Source organism: Psammomys obesus, unplaced genomic scaffold (genome assembly GCF_907164565.1).
Source record: "Psammomys obesus unplaced genomic scaffold, mPsaObe1.curated_primary_1811, whole genome shotgun sequence".
Classification (NCBI taxonomy): domain Eukaryota; kingdom Metazoa; phylum Chordata; class Mammalia; order Rodentia; family Muridae; genus Psammomys; species Psammomys obesus.
The window spans coordinates 8,475,908-8,494,055 of NW_026588752.1; the positions used below are offsets into that span (position 1 = coordinate 8,475,908).

An 18,148-nucleotide genomic window follows, 5' to 3' on the forward strand; every position below is an offset into this window, starting at 1 on the left:
AGACTACGCGCACACACCCCTCTCCAAACAATACACCAAGCAACTTGTTCATGAGCCAGGACCATCACTGAGTTGTACACCTCCCCACCCTGAATGCTGGCGTGCCCCCTCCCCCAACAACCATCAGACAGTGATATTCAATTGTACTCAAGTTATGAAGCTAGGTGGGCCCATATGACACGAACTAGTTTTGAGTGCACAGGCACTTAAGACAAACTGCATCCCCTGTGTGAATTTTTGCGGAAAAAATTTCCGTTGACCATCATCATATACTTAATAGATAATTGAATACGCATATGATTAAAACCAAATGCATTAGAGCCACAGCCAACCATTAGGTGGAGCTTGAGGAATCCTGTAGAAGAGGGAGAGTCAAAGGGGTCAAGGACACCACCTGAACTCAGCACACAGAATTAACTAACCAGGGCTCACAGAGGCAGAACTGACAATCAGGAAGCCTATACAGGTCTGACATAGGTCTTCTGTACGTTATGGTTGTGTAGCTTGGGGTTCTTGTGGGACTCCTAAAAGTGGGGGCATGTGCTCTCTCTCTTTTGCCTGTTTTGGGGACCCTTTTTCTCCTACTAGGTTGCCTCATCCAGCCTTGATATGAGGGAATGTGCCTGGTCTTACTGTGATGTTATGCCATGTTCAGTTGATATCCCTGGAAGGCCTCCCTTTTTATGAAAGGGAATGGAGGAGTGGACCTAGAGAAGTTGGGATGGGGGACACTGGGAGATGAGGGAGGGAAAACTTTGGTCAGGATGTAATAATATATGAGAAGATAAATAAAAAAGAAAAAATAATTAAATTGTGAAAAGGAACATGAAAAAAATAGAAAAATGCTTATATGCTTATGTAGCAATCAAAACAGAAAATCACCCTCAAACACCCTTAGTAACAAAATTTCTCCTCTTAAGCCCCATATAAGAAAGCTTTCCAATGTAATTTAGGCTCTTGAGTACTCTCACTCATGTGGCCTGCTGTTACTCCTTTTTTTAAATTAATAAAAATATTTTATTGAAATTCAGGAACTTGACATTTTTAAAAAATTCCAAATCTCTCTAGCAGATCAAAACAATTTATTTTTGTTTTTTTGAGACAAGATTTCTCTGTACAGCCCTGGCTGTCCTGGAACTTGCTCTGTAGACCAGGCCTCGAACTTACAGAAATCTGCCTGCCTCTGCAGCAGGAGTGCTGGGATTAAAGGCATGAGCCACCACTGCCCAGCCCAATTTTATGTTTTAACTTGATTCAGTGGCAGTGATGATCCCAGGGATCACAGGGAAAGCAACTGGGGGTCTGACAGATGTGAACAGGAATCTGGGCTTTACTGTGCCTTAGCTGTTGTGTGGCATTGCCTATACTGTCTACCATTCAAAGTGTCCTCACTTAAATATTCTGTGTAATACCTTCTGAGTGTGTAGTCTTGCTAATGGGTACAGGTGCTTGGCCCTGACTGATTTCTTTCCCAGAACCAAATCTTTTGGTCACCGTAGAGTCAGGTCTGCTGGGAGACAAGTGATAATTAAGGCCGCTCCACTTTCCTGCCCCACTCCCATTCTGCTCCGCGTGTCACTGTCATCACAATCTTTCACCAGCTGACGACCTAAGATGTGCCTCAGGTGATACTCTCATATGAAATGTGCCTCCATTCCACCAAAGATGGAGGCATCAAGTCTTTGCTAGAGCCTACCTCAAATCATGCATGCCACGTCATATACTGAAATGGTTGATCCCACCCCAACCTCCTTCTTGGCTACTTTCATGGGTAACTAGTTCAGAATAAGTTCAGATACCTTGTTGCCTTGGTGGATTCTGAGAAATCATTTCTAGTCTGCCTGCTTCTTTTTTCTTCTCTGTTTGGTGTCAGATATGTGGGGGAAGAGCTAAAAATAATCTCTTTAAAAGGTTGACATTTGCTTGATGACACAGACATTTGTATGGCATCAAAGCTCTAGTTTCTGAAATAGAAGGTGAGGGATAAAGCAGGCTCAAGCTTAGATTCCAGCATCTGTGTTCTCCGGTTTCCCGCCCTCAGGCTCCATCTGCCTACAGCCATTTTCCACTGACACCTAATCAGAGGCTGTGCAATAAAAAACATGCATGTTTTGCCTCGGCTGCATCTGAGACTTGATGCTGATGCTCACTTTTAACTTCGTTGAGACAAGTTGTACTTTTCCAATTCTGTCACAATGTGCAACCACAGTAAGACATGTTCCCAGATGGCCAGTGGTGACACCCAATTGGACTAGAGAAAGATTAAGACTCAACAATATTCGGAGAAGATTTGAGGCGTGTCGAAACAGAATGTTGTCTAATAAGAGAGACTCAGACCCAGCATGGCTAGATAAATTCCAAATTCTTGGTTTTTCTGATACAGTGGTTCCCATCCTTAGAATCTGAGGGAAAAGGAATACTGAGTGAAATTCTCAGAAGAAAAATTTTAAGGAGACAATATGATCAGAAAGGCAGACAGCATACCGAGGGCGGCAGATTCGAAGCTGATGCTTGTGTCTGTGGCAATTGTAAGCGCTGGCCCAGGTCAGTAGCAGCTAATCCAAACAGCTAGAGTCACTTCTCATTTCTAGTCCTCTAAGTAGGGATGGAGGGTATGATTAAGGAGACCGAAGGGGTGTGGGGCAGGGCTTAGAAGCAAACTTGAAACCTGTAACATATAGGTGGACAATGGAAACAGCTCTATGTGTGACTAATAGGAACATGGGCTTCCTAGGGCAGTTTCAATATATACTGTGAAGACAAGTCTTAGGAAAGTACCAATTAAGAAAAAGCAGTAGCCATGCAGCTGGAGCTCCTGGAACCTAGAACCCCTGGGGCATCAGTCGACCATCTAGCCCACTTCCTCATCATCAGGGGCTGAGTTCCATACTGGGAAAGAAAATTCAGAAGGAAAACATCTCCTAGTCCATTCGTCTCCAGTAAGACCTGCCTTCCTACTCTTGAGAATAGTATATCATAGGAAGAAAGTGAAGATATCTTACTTCCCAAAGAGGGAATCCTTGGGGTATACTTTGTTGTGATTTATCATTGAAAATTTAAATTTATCTCAAAACAAATAATAACACATTACAATACTCAGTAGTCAGCTGGACGCAGTGGCACATGCCTGTAATCCCAGCACTCAATAGTCTACATGAGACATAGACCAAATAAAAGACAACACATACAGTTCTTGAGCTATGGAATTATAATCCCAGAGGCCATAGCCTGTGATATCAGTCACTGAAAGAACAAAGACAAAGGAGACTTGTTTTGAGACTAGATATGAGGGTCAGTGGTAGAGCATGTGCTTAGCACATGGGAGGTCCTGGGTTCAATCTCCAGGAGGGAGAAGGAAGGCTTAGATTGTAGGCTGATACACCCCACCCCCAGTCACCACAGGGTAGCATATAAACTGCCAGCTGCCAGCTCTTAGAGCTTGCGTAAGCAGGGACGCCTGCCATGAGCGCTCAGATGACTAAACACTTTTTATACTAGTTTGTTCAGCCAGGGCCCAACAGGACATTCCTAGTATTTTAAAAATGTATTCCCAACCACAGAACCTACTTATGTTGAAAAGAAACAAGTATACTACAAGAAAATCTGAGTTAAAAGTTTTATTCATTCAACATCTCACATTACAAATATTTAAAAATTATATGCATACTGGTATAAATAGTCATTTGCAAACTATTTAATAACATTAATTTTCCACTAGCACTTCAACAAATGAACTCTTTTAAAAAAGGAACTGTGTTATATAACTTAAGAGTAGAACATACAAAAATAGGAACTTAACGTGAAAATGACTTTAATAAAAAAAATGAATTACCCTTATTTAAAATGCTAGAATAAATACTACAACCTCCCCATACACAGTAAAAACTATATGGAAATTCAGCCAAGTAGTACAATTAACTGACGCACTTAAATAACGTTCCCTTCTGATAATATGAGCAATACACTGGAAAAATTAGGGATTAGTAAAAACTAGACACCCACTTGCTAAAAGTTTCACTTCCAAAAAAATATAACAAAAATCTGATGAAATTATAAAAACTAATTATACTTTAAATTTTAAAAATATAAAAAATAAAACAGTTGAATACAATATTGTCCCAATTCTTACAATGCTATCAATCACAGTAGCTTTAAAATAAGATAATAAAATAAAGCAAATGACCAAAACCTCTTTTATTCCATTTTTAAAAATAATCTCAAATTTACATTAGTAGAAAGATTGATTTCTGATTCTTTTCTTTAGAAACACCAGCAAGAAAGAGGATTACTCTTAACAGTAGAAAATGACATTTTTAAATGTCTGCAATTAAAAACAAAGAATTACACTGCAAAGATCTTCCAAAGTGTGAGATAAGTATTGCACATAACTGGAGTGAGCTTGCCACAATTCATCACATTCAAGTTTTAAATCACCTTTTAACAGAAGATTCAACTCTTCAAAACAAAAGGGGTGAATTATCAAGTCTTTCCAACAGCACTCTCATAAAATGCTAAGTTCATTCACTGCAAGTTTTATTTTGCATTCTGCAGAGGTCTGTGTATGGAGAAGTATATATATTATACCAAAGCCAGGGGACGGGGGGGGGGGCTTTACATAGAAAATAATCAGAAACACTTTATTTTACATTGCAAAAATAACCATGTAATTACTCTGTAACTACATTGTAAATACATGGCTGGTGCCATGCTAGTGCGCTAGAACTACATGCTTGGTAAATTGAAGTGATACCCTAAAACCTGTAAACTAATTACATGTTAATTATGTTTGAGTTACATGGTAACTCCCAACTACAATCCCATGTAATCTGAAGGACATGTAATCATAAAGTTCAGAGTAATAGATAATCATTGTTTATGCCCTGTAAAGAAGTGGAACCAAATCATCTGTAAACACGCTTGTCACACAATCACAAGTAAATATTAGCAGAATAACAATTTCTTACATTAGTCATGCATACTAACATTACAAACCTGTCCTGTGGCAGGCGATTTTGTTTTATTATATAGAATTTAAAAGAGCAGACATCTCTGAATCAAACATGTAACATCAATTAATTAAGATTAAAAATGGTTAAACATTCACTCAAAATGTCTGCATTTTATGAATAATTTAAAAAACTTAGTAAGAAGCTGTAGACAATTTTGTTATTTTAAATTTCTACCCTATGCTTATGCATTTAATTTTTTTTAGGAACTACAGTGTTATCTTGTCATTTTCATGCGAATTTTTTTCATTAATTTGTGACTTTACATAGACTATTTCTTAAATTATAGGTACACCAATAGCTGGTGCTGGGGAAGGATGTTTAAGCAACATGCTTTCTCTTCTCTGCAGACTCTAAAATAGCATTGCCAGTGCACAACACTCATAATTTAAAATGTATGCAGAGCACTGAAATGTATAAAAAGCAGAATATAAGAAAATAAAATTTATTAAAATTATTTATATTAAAAAATGAAGTATATGAAGATCTCTCAGTAATAAAAGTACAAAAAGCTACTCTTTGCAATATGAAAAATTGAGGTATTGCATAAAGAGATATCCCGTCAGTGAAAAGTGTGCCTAAAAATGTTCACTGTTGGAAAAACAAGATATACAAAAGTAGTGCATAACAAATATACATCATGTGCATGACAAAGTAAGTCAGCTACAAAACACTGTACCGAGATTCAGCAGGCCATGTACAAAGGGAAATTACCATTCAAAGCTAGTTCTCAAGCAGTGTTAGCTCTTGTTAACTCATCACACCTGTTTACTGAGTAGGAACAGCACAATAGCACACCCCAAGCCACCTACAAGCATTAAAGGAAGAAAAAGAGGCAAAGGAACATTCCAATTAGAATCATGTAGTTCAGGAGAAAAGAAAAACGTCCCTGACCAGCTACATGAGAGTACCCTCCATTTGCGCGGCTCTTCGCTGTTCTGTTAGCAGGGGATTCTTTGACAGTGGCTCTTTCTCTGTTGGACTCTTAGACAGCAAGTGCCTCCATTTTGACCTTTGGAACTTAACAGGTGTAGTTCATTAAAGCCTGTGTTAAAAATAAAGGGCTGCATTTCCTACAGACAGCAGAGGGGCCACCAGCCAGGTGGTGACAGCACTGCGGGCAAGTCTTTGGTTCTGAAGGATCCAAGATGGTACTGTTGGCAGCACAGCTAGCAAGACTGCACTTAGACTGTTGCTGTTAAATGCTTTGCACACTGATAGTAATCCTTTGAACTACGGTAGGGCATTTAATAAGAGAATGTCAATTAAACCAAAAGTTACTTCCATGACCAGGGCTTCAAGAGACTATTTTAAATGTACCCCCGAAGCATACTGTTCATAACTTAAGAACATCTTTCAAAGCTAGGGTTGTATTTATAATAAAGCATGCATTACTTGATGAAGTTGGCACTTCAAACACTATGTCCCATGCTAAGTTTGGAAAGTGTATGTTATTGTACCTTATAGGAAGAGTAAGATAAACATACAGACTTTTGCACAGATTTACACAATTACTTAGTTCAACAGTGCAAAACACTTTGCAACTACTTGACTTTTTTTTTAACCTTCCCCCACCCCACGTTTTCTATGTTACAACTAAATTACAAGATTCTAAAGTAACTTCAAATGGAAAACAAAGCCAATGGGCAGCCAATTTGTATGTTGTTTTTAATCTTCCAGTTTTGGCTACAAGTGTAGTGTAACACAAAGTCAAAAATGATATCCTTGAGGTATGTCTAGATATGTTGTTTTAAAATGTCAAAATGGAGAGCAAAGGCTGACACCTGATGACTGTTAGTAAATTAGGATATAGTTTATATATAACAACAAAAATAAAATTTATGTTTTTGTTCTTCTGTTTTCCCACCAGATATCATTAATCTAGCTTTGGTAGGTTTCCTGGGGCTGTGATTAGGAAGTCAGTTAAATAAATAAACACACTCCCCTCAGTAGTAAAGTCACCCAATTTTTACATTCGGAATTTTAAGAATTATTTCAAAGAAAACAAACTCAGCTCTGCCTACTTTATTTTTAAGTATTTGAGGCATGGTTAAGCTGTATTCAGCCTCAAAGCTCTTACGGTTACGCTGCTCAATCTTGCTCATGCATTTGCTTGCTCTGACATACTCTTTCCTGTTAATAACGGTTAACTTCCTCCATTGCTGTTAAAGAATAAAAAGGGATAGAAAAGAGGTAAGGAATGAAAGAAAAGAAAGGAAACGGCAAGAGCACTTCCCTGGGGGAGACTGTGTCAGAATACACAATAGTGTTACTGTTGGTGATTATCTCAATAAAGTATTCTTATATGTTATATCATTACCAGCAATTAAAAACCCAAAATATTATCTCATTTCTCTGTTAATATTTCTCTCCTCTAAGAAAATGCTGCAGCAAGTTTGGATCCTCTTGGCTTCCAGCAAAACAAGAGGATCCAAACTTGCATGCAACATGATGGCATGAAAAAGGAGTTTAACATACTGTTTGTAGTGACACGAAAGTCTACAAAATACCTATGTTGTAGGTTGTTCTTTTCATTCTACTACTGTTAGTTACACACTGCTGCACAGGACATGCCAGCGTGAAGAGGCTGAGGAGGGGCTGAAATTAACAGAAGAGGGCACTTCTTCTGAGGCCTGCAAATGAGCTCTGGAGTTGTCCATCCTTCAGTTCCAGCGGAATGAAATATGCCGAGGGCGGTCACCACCTTCCTTCACCAGGGGCTTGTGGAATTCCCTGCCAGCACGAGAGTGAATAGCAGCCCAGCAATATTCACAGTAATACTGCAGACAGGTAACATTAGCACAGAAAAATGGAGCAAATTTACCCCCGCAACGAGCCCCTTGACATTCATCACACAGCTGGTCATCCAAGACATATGGCTTAACCTCCACCTGCAATGAAGAGATAAGTCAGCATTTTGGTACCATGTGTAAGTACACTTTTATCCTGTACTTCAACCTACCTGTGTCAAGGTGCCCAAACAGAAGAGACAGAGATTCATTTCATTAAATGTACTGAAATGAAAATCATCCATTTTAAGTAGTTTTTCATAAAGCGTTTATGTTTATAATTTTACATGCTTGTTAAAGTTTCAAACAAACAAAAATCAAAAGAAGAATTTTATCAGAAATTATAATTTAAACAAAATCATCTAAGTGCTTCCATCTTTCACAAAATAGTTATTTCAAGGTTTACTGAGCAAGAAGATGCCTAATTTTTGCTGAGCCTGGCTGGTGGCTTCTCTAAGTGTCCTCATCTGGTGATGAGGACTCAGGTAAAACATGATATGGATCACTTCCTTCTTTGTCGATGAGAATAGTTTACCTGAATCTAAAAGTGAGAAGTGACTTTACAGAACTGGGCCTATACCAGTGTTCAATAGGCCAGCCATTATCTGAGCTTCTCAAGGGTTAAAATGACCTGGTTGTTTCCTCACCAGCTACAAGACTGGTGATTCTTGGTCTTGGGAAACTCCCGGATGAACTCTAGGACTTGTGCAGGGCAAGGAAGGGCGATTAGGCTTTAAGTCCTATACTCTGCAGAGGATCTAGAGAAGGGCCGAGCAGTGGCCCAAAGATTTCACTATGGAGAGCTGAACCTAAGCATTTCCAATGAGAGCCCCCAGCTCTGAAACTCACATTGACAAGGTAGTGTGAATGAAGAGCAAGCAGGCATGTGATCGTGCGACAGCCAATCCTGCTCACCTGTAGCCATAGCACAAGCTCTCCCTTTATTCACACTAGAGAATAACCACTGACAGTGAATACACATGGTCTGAATAATTGGGTGTGAAACACCACTGACTTGTTTTCATAGCTCATATTGAAAAAAGTGCAATAAAAACCAACCAATGAAGACTTTAGAGGACAGTGCCATAGAATGTTGGCTAACAGGGTTAGTCCTAAGGGAAGGACCAGTGTACATCCAACACTGGGCTTACATTAGATGGTGCACCATTTTTAGAACTTTCCAAACATAGTTCAGAACTTACCCGTTTATCTATCTCTCCATGCTGCAGCTGAACAAAGCGGGCACTGATAGCAGCTATGTAACTCTGTTGATTAGAAAATGCGACTCGTCCAGCTCCTTTTGGGTATTTGAGCTCAGGGTCAGTATCGATCCCAGCATAGCAGACGCCTCCATACAGCCGATCCATTATCATCGCAAGCTCCACTAGAAAGAAAAGAGCAGAGACAATCAGGAAAACTCATCTGGCTCATCTACTGTCTCATTAAAAAACGTTTTGGGACTTCTGAGTTTACATTATTATAGTGATTATTAAAATCAAAATCATTATTATAATAACTTTTCTGCTAGGTTACACTGTTTAAGTGCGAGCTGACCAGTTTACAATGTGCTTTCTTAATTTTCACAATCCATAAAACTGGTATTAATTTTCTGAGAAAACCGAGGTTCCAAGATGAATTGTCTATCACGCCAGTCCTCGCACCTAGGTTTGTCTGTTCTGGGCTGCACTGCTATCATGTCTGTACTGGTTAGCAAGGCATTGGTTCCTATAAATTGAACATTAGAAAATTAACTGGTCTATTCTTTGGGAGCCCTTCTGATTCTCCTCACCATTAAAACCTGTACCTTAGTTTACATATAGCTATTTACTATCACATCTTACACTGGATGATCTTTCAGAGGATCTGTATTTGATTCCCAGCAACCACAGTAACTCAAAACTGGCTGTAACTCCAGTTCAAGGGGATCCAATGTCCTCTTCTGGCCTCTGGAGCCATTGTACACACATGGTACACAGACATACATGCAGGTAAAACACCCATTCACATAACATAAAAATAAATACAATCTTAAAAAAAAAACAGTAAAAAAAAAAATAAAGGGAATTTCAACATAGCTACCTTGCATGGGTGGACAACACTTCTGACAGAAGATAATGACTAGTAAATGAAAATCTCGAACAAGGCTTGGGAAACCTCTCTCTGAGTTACTGACAATGGTACCTGAGAGGTCCATTAAACAAAAGACCATCATCACTGCTCTTGGGTTGTCCACAATACCTACCTAGCAAACTCTATTGCTGAAGACAACATACTGGCTAGTTTTCATAGTGCCAGAAGGTGCCACGAAGGCCGATGGGAGAGAAAGCCAACAATGGTATCACACAGAAGTGAACTCTGGATGCTGCTATATCACCCTGTCAGATAGCACCTGCTCACTGGTGCTCAGTGTAGCACAAAGGTAGGAAGGTAACCAATTGCTTTTGGGTTGGATTTGATGCCTCTTCTACAGGAGGGAATTCATTCCCAGTACTGTAAGCCTGGGCAAAAGCCCACTGCATGAGAGGTCATAAGCCCAAAGGGGAACCTACCACTGTTGTTTTGTACTAAATGTTGTCAAATTGTCTCCCAAAAGTTTGTTCATTCATGTGAATTAGTCTTGCCCTCAACCTAGCCAGAGATGCTTGGCTCTGCAGCGGGCAGCAGCCAATGCAGAGACTCATAATTGATCAAAGTAAGAATAAGTGACTACTGAGTGCTCAGTCCTAAATGGGATGCCTAGCCAACTGTTCCCACAAGACTCAGGGAACATCATGGAAGAGGGGCCATTAAGAATGTAAGAACAGAAGGGTGTGGAGAAGCACTGTGAAATGCTGTCTCCTGGGCATGACATGGCCACTGTACTCATGAACTCACTACAACTGTGGTCAACAAGACCAGTAGGCAGCACCAGTGGGTTAAAAAAAATTATATATATATATATATATATATATTAGAAATATTATATATATATCTATATATAAATTTTCCCTTCATATATATATATATATGAAGGGAAAAGAGGAATTTGGTGGAAGTACCTAGGGGAAGCTGGGGTCAATATGATCAAGATACATTGTTTACATATGTAAAACTGTAGGGAATAAATAAAAGATAATCTATTTTAAAAATTTGAAATAGTGAATGTATCTTCTCCATGAAATGTTAAAAACAAAAAGTTTTATTTTAATCTCACTTATACTCTTAAACCTCAAGTTATTTAAGTAAGTTGGGGATATAATTTCTTTGTAGTTAATACTCTAAAAACATGTTGGACTGCAGTTGTGTTCAAGCACTCAGTAGACAGTGCTGAGAAATTGAGGACACGGGAAAGAAAAACTGTACACCTCAACAAAGGGCTTTGGATTTCCAGATACATGACAGTAACAATAAGGAGCCTTTTAGTACTGCATCTAAGCACCCTGAACCAGTTATTTCATTTAACCCTCAGCTCTATACAGTAATGTACTTTTGATTCCATTTAACAGCTGAGAGAACTGAGAATTGGGAAATTTACATAGTTTGTCCAGGTTTGCTCAACTATTAATAAGAAACAGAATACATTAATTCTAACCCAAACACTTGGATTCTAGAACTCTCTCTCTTTCTCTCTCTCACACACACAACTCAAAGCTCATGGAGTATTTTAGCTGAAGATCTTTACATTTCATATACTAATGATACAGGGATTTTTATCTGTTTATACCAGCTCGTAATGGTCGAGGAACACCACCAACAAATATTGTTTTCCGTGGATCAAGCGGCTGTGAACCATCCATCACAAAGTCACTGTCACTGAGATTCCAGGGTCGAATCTGCACCTACAGAGTGTGTAAAGCAAAATGCTCACATCAAAAAAGGTTCAAAATTATTGCAAAGTATTTTACAACATTCCAGTTCATTACAAATCAATCAAGCTATAAAAATAAAAGGCTTAAAAAAAAAAACCCATCTCTTCGTTTCAGAGTAAAACATTCCATGAATTGTTTACTTACTATAAGCCCAATCCCTTCACACATCCATATATCCTTAATTACCTACAAACTAATTATCTGTTTTTCAGTTTACTGGGAACCTATATTTTACCCAGCCTTATAGGATCTATGCCAATTTAAATTTAAATAAAATAGGACTCAGCATATTTCCAGGAAATGTAAGCTTACTGTTGATACCAATGAATCTGTTACATTGTGCCAAAAGCTATTTTAAAGTAAAAATTGCTAATACTTGCAAATTTTTAAAAAATATTTATTTTTATTTATTTTGGTGCTGGGACCTGAAGCCAGGCTCTTTGCAAGGGCAGCAAGTGCTCTTAACCACTGAGCAGTATTATGTTGATAAATACTTTAGAGCCTATTAGCCTAATCAAGAATAATGTACCTAAGGCAGGCCTGGCAGTGCAGGCTTGTATATCCTATGTGCCAGTTTGCTGTACTGTGAGTGTATGATGTCTTTTGCAATAAGGTCTTACCATCAAGTTTTTGTGGGTAGCCAAGAGCAATGGCAAAAGCTTGTATTGGGGTCTCTGGGACCCCCAACCAACAACTCAACTGGAAGGGGTATCCCACACCTGGCATTGGGCTTTTTGCCATAACCTATGGCTTCTAATTTCCTCCTTACCACTGTCTGTCTGTCTGTCTGTCTGTCTCTATGTGTATATCATATACACACATATATAACTACACACATACATATGCTAGGTTTACAAATTAATTGTTTTCAAACACTCCCAGTGTTAGCCCCACTGCCACTCATCTCCTCTGGCCTACCCCCCTCATCCTCTTCTCCATTTAAACCTTCCCACTTACAGACTAGAAGGTGCTTTGTAAGCTGCTGGGGAAGAAAAGTCATCAACAGTCTTAACCAGCTGTGAACCTGTGAGCTACAATAACAACCCGTCTGGCAGATTTGCTAATTGGTGTAATAGTGGCATAAATGTTATGGGAGTGACCAACAGCTTTCTATTGGACTCATAGCCCACTTCAGAAGACAGAATTCATGCCTAATACCATTAACTGGGCCAAGAAACTGTGGCTGGATAGGTCACTGGCTCTAGAGGAGAACCTACTATTATTTTGCTAAAGGAACATAGTATCAAACTGCCTTCTAAATATTTATCTTTATACTTACAGATTAAGCATATCATACTGCTCACCAGAGAAGCTTCTTTATGCAGAAGATGGTGGTTAATACAGAGACTCGCAATTGGTCAAAGTGCAGTGAATATGTGAATGTAAAGTACTCACTTAAATGGGCCACCAATCTCATACTCCCTCGCTCAAATGCTTAAGAATACTGAGGTAGAGGGAATGGAAGCCTGTAAGAGCTGAGGTTGGGGAAGATGCTAAAAAATAGTGTCTATACCAACTCATGGCAGCTATGGTTGTGCGCACAAGATCAAGCTAGTCACAATTCCAACACGGGTAGGGGAGAACCTCATAGGACCCCATCTCTAATGCTTTTGGCTGTTGTCTACTTAGGGAGAGACAGTAGTATGGCCCTCAGTTGGTTGACCATGCTCTAGAGGATGGCTCTACCACACACACACACACACACACACACACACACACACACACATATGGACAATACTAATTAGACTAAGTTATTAGAAGGAGGAGGATGAAGAGAAGAATGAAGAGGATGATGTAGTTGTGAGAATATTGTGGAGGGGTGTTTTCTAAAAGCTGGAGGAAGATGGTAGGTGATCTAAATATGGTATTCATGTATAAAATTAGCAAAAAATACATATAGTTATATTCTGTTTTCAAACATATAAATTTAAGTAGAAACCATAAGATGTTTTTACACAAAGCAGGTGAATGGAGGCATAAACAAAAGGTAATCTTTTTTTTTTCTACTCCACCAAGTTTATTTTGTTTAATGCAATGGTTTCTGGAAATGGGTATGTAATAAACAATAATATATATCCATAAAAGTACTTTTAGAACGGAATTGGTGGAGGATGTTAGTTATTGCAGAGTGCGACCTTTCAAGGGAAAGTACAATGTAAATTGGAACTGAGTTACAGGATTTTTCAGAAATAAAATTCTGTATATGAAATAACTGCTGACATAGAAAACACAATCATAAGAATATATGAAACAGATATCCAGTTTTAAAAATGAATAGTTGTAATATCAAAATTTTGTTTATATCAAAATTTTAAACTGTATTTTGAAAAACACACTAAACTACACTTACTGGTTTATCCTTGATGGTTGGACTTGATACACACAGGTAGAGTTTTCCATCTTCTTCAATACATGCATCAATGAGAGCCTGGACAGAACTTTCATCTTGAAACAGCAGGAATGCATAGCCTGGAAAGAAAGAAACAGAAAGTAAAGACTTAAATGCTTTGCTTTCTTTATCATGCATAGGATAAAAAGCTTAAACTAAAATTAAGGAAGGAAAAATAGAAAATATGAAAAATTAAAACAAGATTCCTACTAAAATTCTGAACACTTCAATAGCTCGTTTTGGTAGCATCTTTTTAAACTCTCTCTCTGTGCATGTGTGTGTCTCCTGCATGAAGGTCAAAGGTCAACTTGCAGGAGCTGGTTCTCCTGATTCACCACATGGGTCCAGAAGGGCAGAACTCTGTCAGGTATGATACAAGTACTGAGCCTGATCACCAGCTCCACTTGGAAGTATCTGGAAACACCTTGTAATGTGTAATGAAAATTGAATTAAAAGTATAGTAGGTAGAAAATTTAAAAACACATGTAGAAAAATATAAATTCAACAACAAAACTTTTGCACTGAAAGTAAACATATATGAAAATGCTCAATATTAGACAATCTAAGAATAAAATGTACTTCAATACTGAAATCTCAAGAACTACCTTTTGGTGGAAAATAAGATTTGCTTTCTGCTTTATGAGGCCAATCCACAATCAAAGGTCCAAAGCGTCGGAAACTCGCTGTGATCTCATCTAATGAAAAACAAAATAGTAGATTTAAATGTATCAGCTTTAGAAGTTTTTGTAATATAAAATCACTTTACTGTAATGAGGTCACAAATAAAAATGTCCCACAGATAGAATAATGTGGCCACTCAAAGTCCCAAAGTCTACACATCTCAGTGAATGCCTAAACAGTTGGAATACACATTCTGAAGCTGTGGAGTTTCACTTGGGGTTTCAAATTTTCATTATCAATTACATTTTTATATACTTATCCAGCACACACACACACACACAAAAAAAAAAAGGAAAAAAACCTGACAGAGATAAAACTTGAAAACAATTAACTTTCTATCTTCTTTCACGATTCACATTTCTATTATCTGCATCCCATTTTTCCTCATCACCTGATTTTCTTGTTCTCCCCTTTAATAAAAATCTATCTCCAATAATGTTACAAACAGCTCTTGTATTATATACTGTACCATGTAGTCACCATACTCAGGACTTGTCATATCTGCCTTCAACTTCTTCCTTTTCCTCTTTACCCTCTAGTTAGATACATATATGAAACAATTTACCCATCCATCATCTTTTACTGACATTATGCTTTATAATTCCCAAATTCTATGGTTGGTATCAGCTCAAAGCAAGGTTGCTTCCTTTTATAACTCTATATGTATCAGGAAAGCAATACTAATACAATTATTCTCCAGTGCTGAAACTTCACTTGCTCGAGAGTCTCATCTAGAGCACATGTTGCATTAACTGTCATATCCCTTTAGCACTAGCCCTTCTCAGTTTTTCACATTCACTCTATATAACAGTGGTTCTCAACCTATGGGTGAGGGTCAAAGGACCCTTTCACAGGTGTCACCTAAGACCATTTGCATATCAGATGGCTGATATTTACACTATGGTTTATAACAGTAGCAAAATTACAGTTATGAAGTAGCAATGAAAATAATTTTATGATTGGAAGTTACCACAACACGAGGAACTATATCAAGGGGTGTTAAGCTTCCTAGCAGCATTAGGAAGGTTGAGAACCACTGTTCTACAGCATGCTGCTATAGACTTAGTGTCTGTGCACTCCAGCTCGCCAATCTTCATGCTGAAATCAAATCCCTAGTTGGGAGAACTGAGGTTAGAGGAGCAGAAGCCCCATCAACAGTAGTTAGCATATTTACTCATAAAAGAGGTCCCAGGGAGCTCCTTTGCCACTTCTATCATAAGCTTACAGTAATGACTAGTAACAAAACTTTGACCAAGCAAGGAACCTCTCAATGCTTTGACACTGAGCTTCCCAACCTCCAGAACTACGAAAAGTTCCTGGTGTTTATAAGCAGCCTGCTCTATAGTATTTCCATCTAGAAGTGCCCTCATTTGGATATTTATTCGGCTTCCTTAAGACCAGTTTCATGCTATATATCCCAAACACAAATATTGTTATCAAGTGGTACTGTGCCACCTCACAGTGATCTTGGTCACTTGGCTTCTGCCTGGTTTCTCTATCAAGAAACCATTTTCCTTTCTGTATTCATTTTGCACTTTGTAAGGAATACTGTGTTATCTACTACCAGCATCCTGTTGTATTAGTCATGCCACCTATTAGAAGGTACCCAATGATAGATATGTAACCAACATAATGGCTGCTAAATGTTGATGATGTTTCCACTGTTCCTTCTATATTTCCCCATCAGTATTGTATAGTATGAAAGAGCTCTGTTTTTTCTTCTAGTTGTTTATTATATCCACACAACCTACCTTATTCAACAGGTTAAAACAGTTCTCTCTTTAATTATTTTGATTCTTGATATTAATGCTTGATCTCTCTTTTTTTTCTCTCTCCCCATCTCTGCCTCCCCCCCTCTTCCATGAATGGGCCAGTAAGAGCTCCCAAGACCTCTGAACTTTCTCTGTTATTTGCACTTCCATACTTTATGGTTTTGGAAGGTATTCCAAATCTTGTTTTCCTGTCTCACCTCTACAATCACATCAACATATGGAATGCTTTTTAAAAATGAAGTCTTGGTTCCTTTTAGCAGCAAAGAGAAAATTCCATATGCTCATAGCTAGAGGGTATTCATTATTTCCAAGTCTCTTTCAGTAGATAAAGCTGGGAAATAAATGAATATATATATATATATATATATATATATATATATATACACAAATATGTTTATAAATGTTTTTATACCTATATATTTTAAAAACCAACAAACATATTGCTATTTCAACTGCAACTCCAATTTTTCATGTTTTTTCCCTAGTCTTGTTCTTTCCCTTGTTTTAATCTCCCTACAGCTGTGAAATAGTGCAGTCTATTCTGCTATACCGTTTTGGCTGTACAATTTGGCTCAAATGAGACTGACTCACAGGAGAATGCTGCTAGACTAACTTGGATGTTGTCTGGTTCGTAAGTGACTTTTCCTGAGCAAGGTGAGTTAGATGGTGAGAGGAGAACTAACTATAATCCTCAGTAGGAAAGGGAAAGCTTTTGCTTGTGTAATGCAAAGCTGGAACCCTCTCAGGTCCAGCTTAAGAAAATCAAGTCCAAATGCAACATGTAAGGCTCTCTTGCCAGAGAGGAGGAACCAGCTTTGAGGGCTGGCTCCTGGCATCCTCTCAGGTGTTCAGTGGTCCATTATCTATTTACCATATTTCTATGACCACAAGCAGCATTTAACTTTGTTGCTTTAGGGGCACTGCCATAGCACACTGGACTACCTGACTTGCTTGGATTGTTCAAGTTATATCCAAGTACTAATTCTGGTTTTGTTCCTGTTTCAGGTACAAAGCTTATTCAATTTCAAATGATCTGCCTCTTATCCCACATTCCATAGAAATTTTGTAATTTTTATTGCACAATTCTGCATTTTCAAACTCTGCATTCTGAGGATGGTATGGAGAATGAGTGTAAATGGAAATGAAATTTCAGCAGTTTTATCAAGTTATGTAACAAGTGTGTTTGTTATAACCTTCTAGAAGCTTGATAAACTTAATCTCAGTCTAAGTGACAAGTGATTAAATATTATTAGATCTTACAGACTTTTACAGAATTGATTCTACGCTCTCGATATGAATTAGATTCTTCCATTTCCCACTCAGGAAATCAAGATAAAAGAAACAAGGTACTCAAGACTGTATGATTGCTGGACGGTTTGCCCCTGTGATTTCTATTACGGTTGCTGAAACCCAGAAATGATCTCAATATTCTGGATAACTGATCCCTTCAAGTCCTTGTATGGCTGGCTACCGACTCAAGTTTTAGCTCAAATCTTACCTCCTTAAAGTGAGTTTCCTTAGCCATCCAATCTAAGAAGACTCCTTGCATGCTAGACCCCATAATACTGTTTGCTTTCCAATACTATTCTGACATTTTCTTTTGTGTTTACATACTTTTTATGTACCTTCCCACATAAGAATGTAGATTCTGCAAAAAAGGACC

General features: G+C 38.2%; 1 protein-coding gene across 4 annotated transcripts in view; it reads right to left on the reverse strand.

Moving 5' to 3' along the window:
* Positions 1–3,602: 3,602 nt before the first annotated feature.
* Cpeb4 (cytoplasmic polyadenylation element binding protein 4) overlaps positions 3,603–18,148 on the reverse strand; it is a 63,204-nt gene continuing 48,658 nt past the window's right edge. For all 4 annotated transcript variants that reach the window (XM_055604531.1, XM_055604530.1, XM_055604529.1 and 1 more), the window contains 5 exons: positions 14,638–14,727; positions 13,994–14,112; positions 11,499–11,613; positions 8,998–9,179; positions 3,603–7,897 (listed from right to left, as the gene is read on the reverse strand). In XM_055604531.1, coding sequence (XP_055460506.1) covers positions 7,670–7,897; positions 8,998–9,179; positions 11,499–11,613; positions 13,994–14,112; positions 14,638–14,727 — 734 coding nt within the window. In that variant the 3' untranslated portion in view covers positions 3,603–7,669. The remainder of the gene's footprint in view (positions 7,898–8,997; positions 9,180–11,498; positions 11,614–13,993; positions 14,113–14,637; positions 14,728–18,148) is intronic.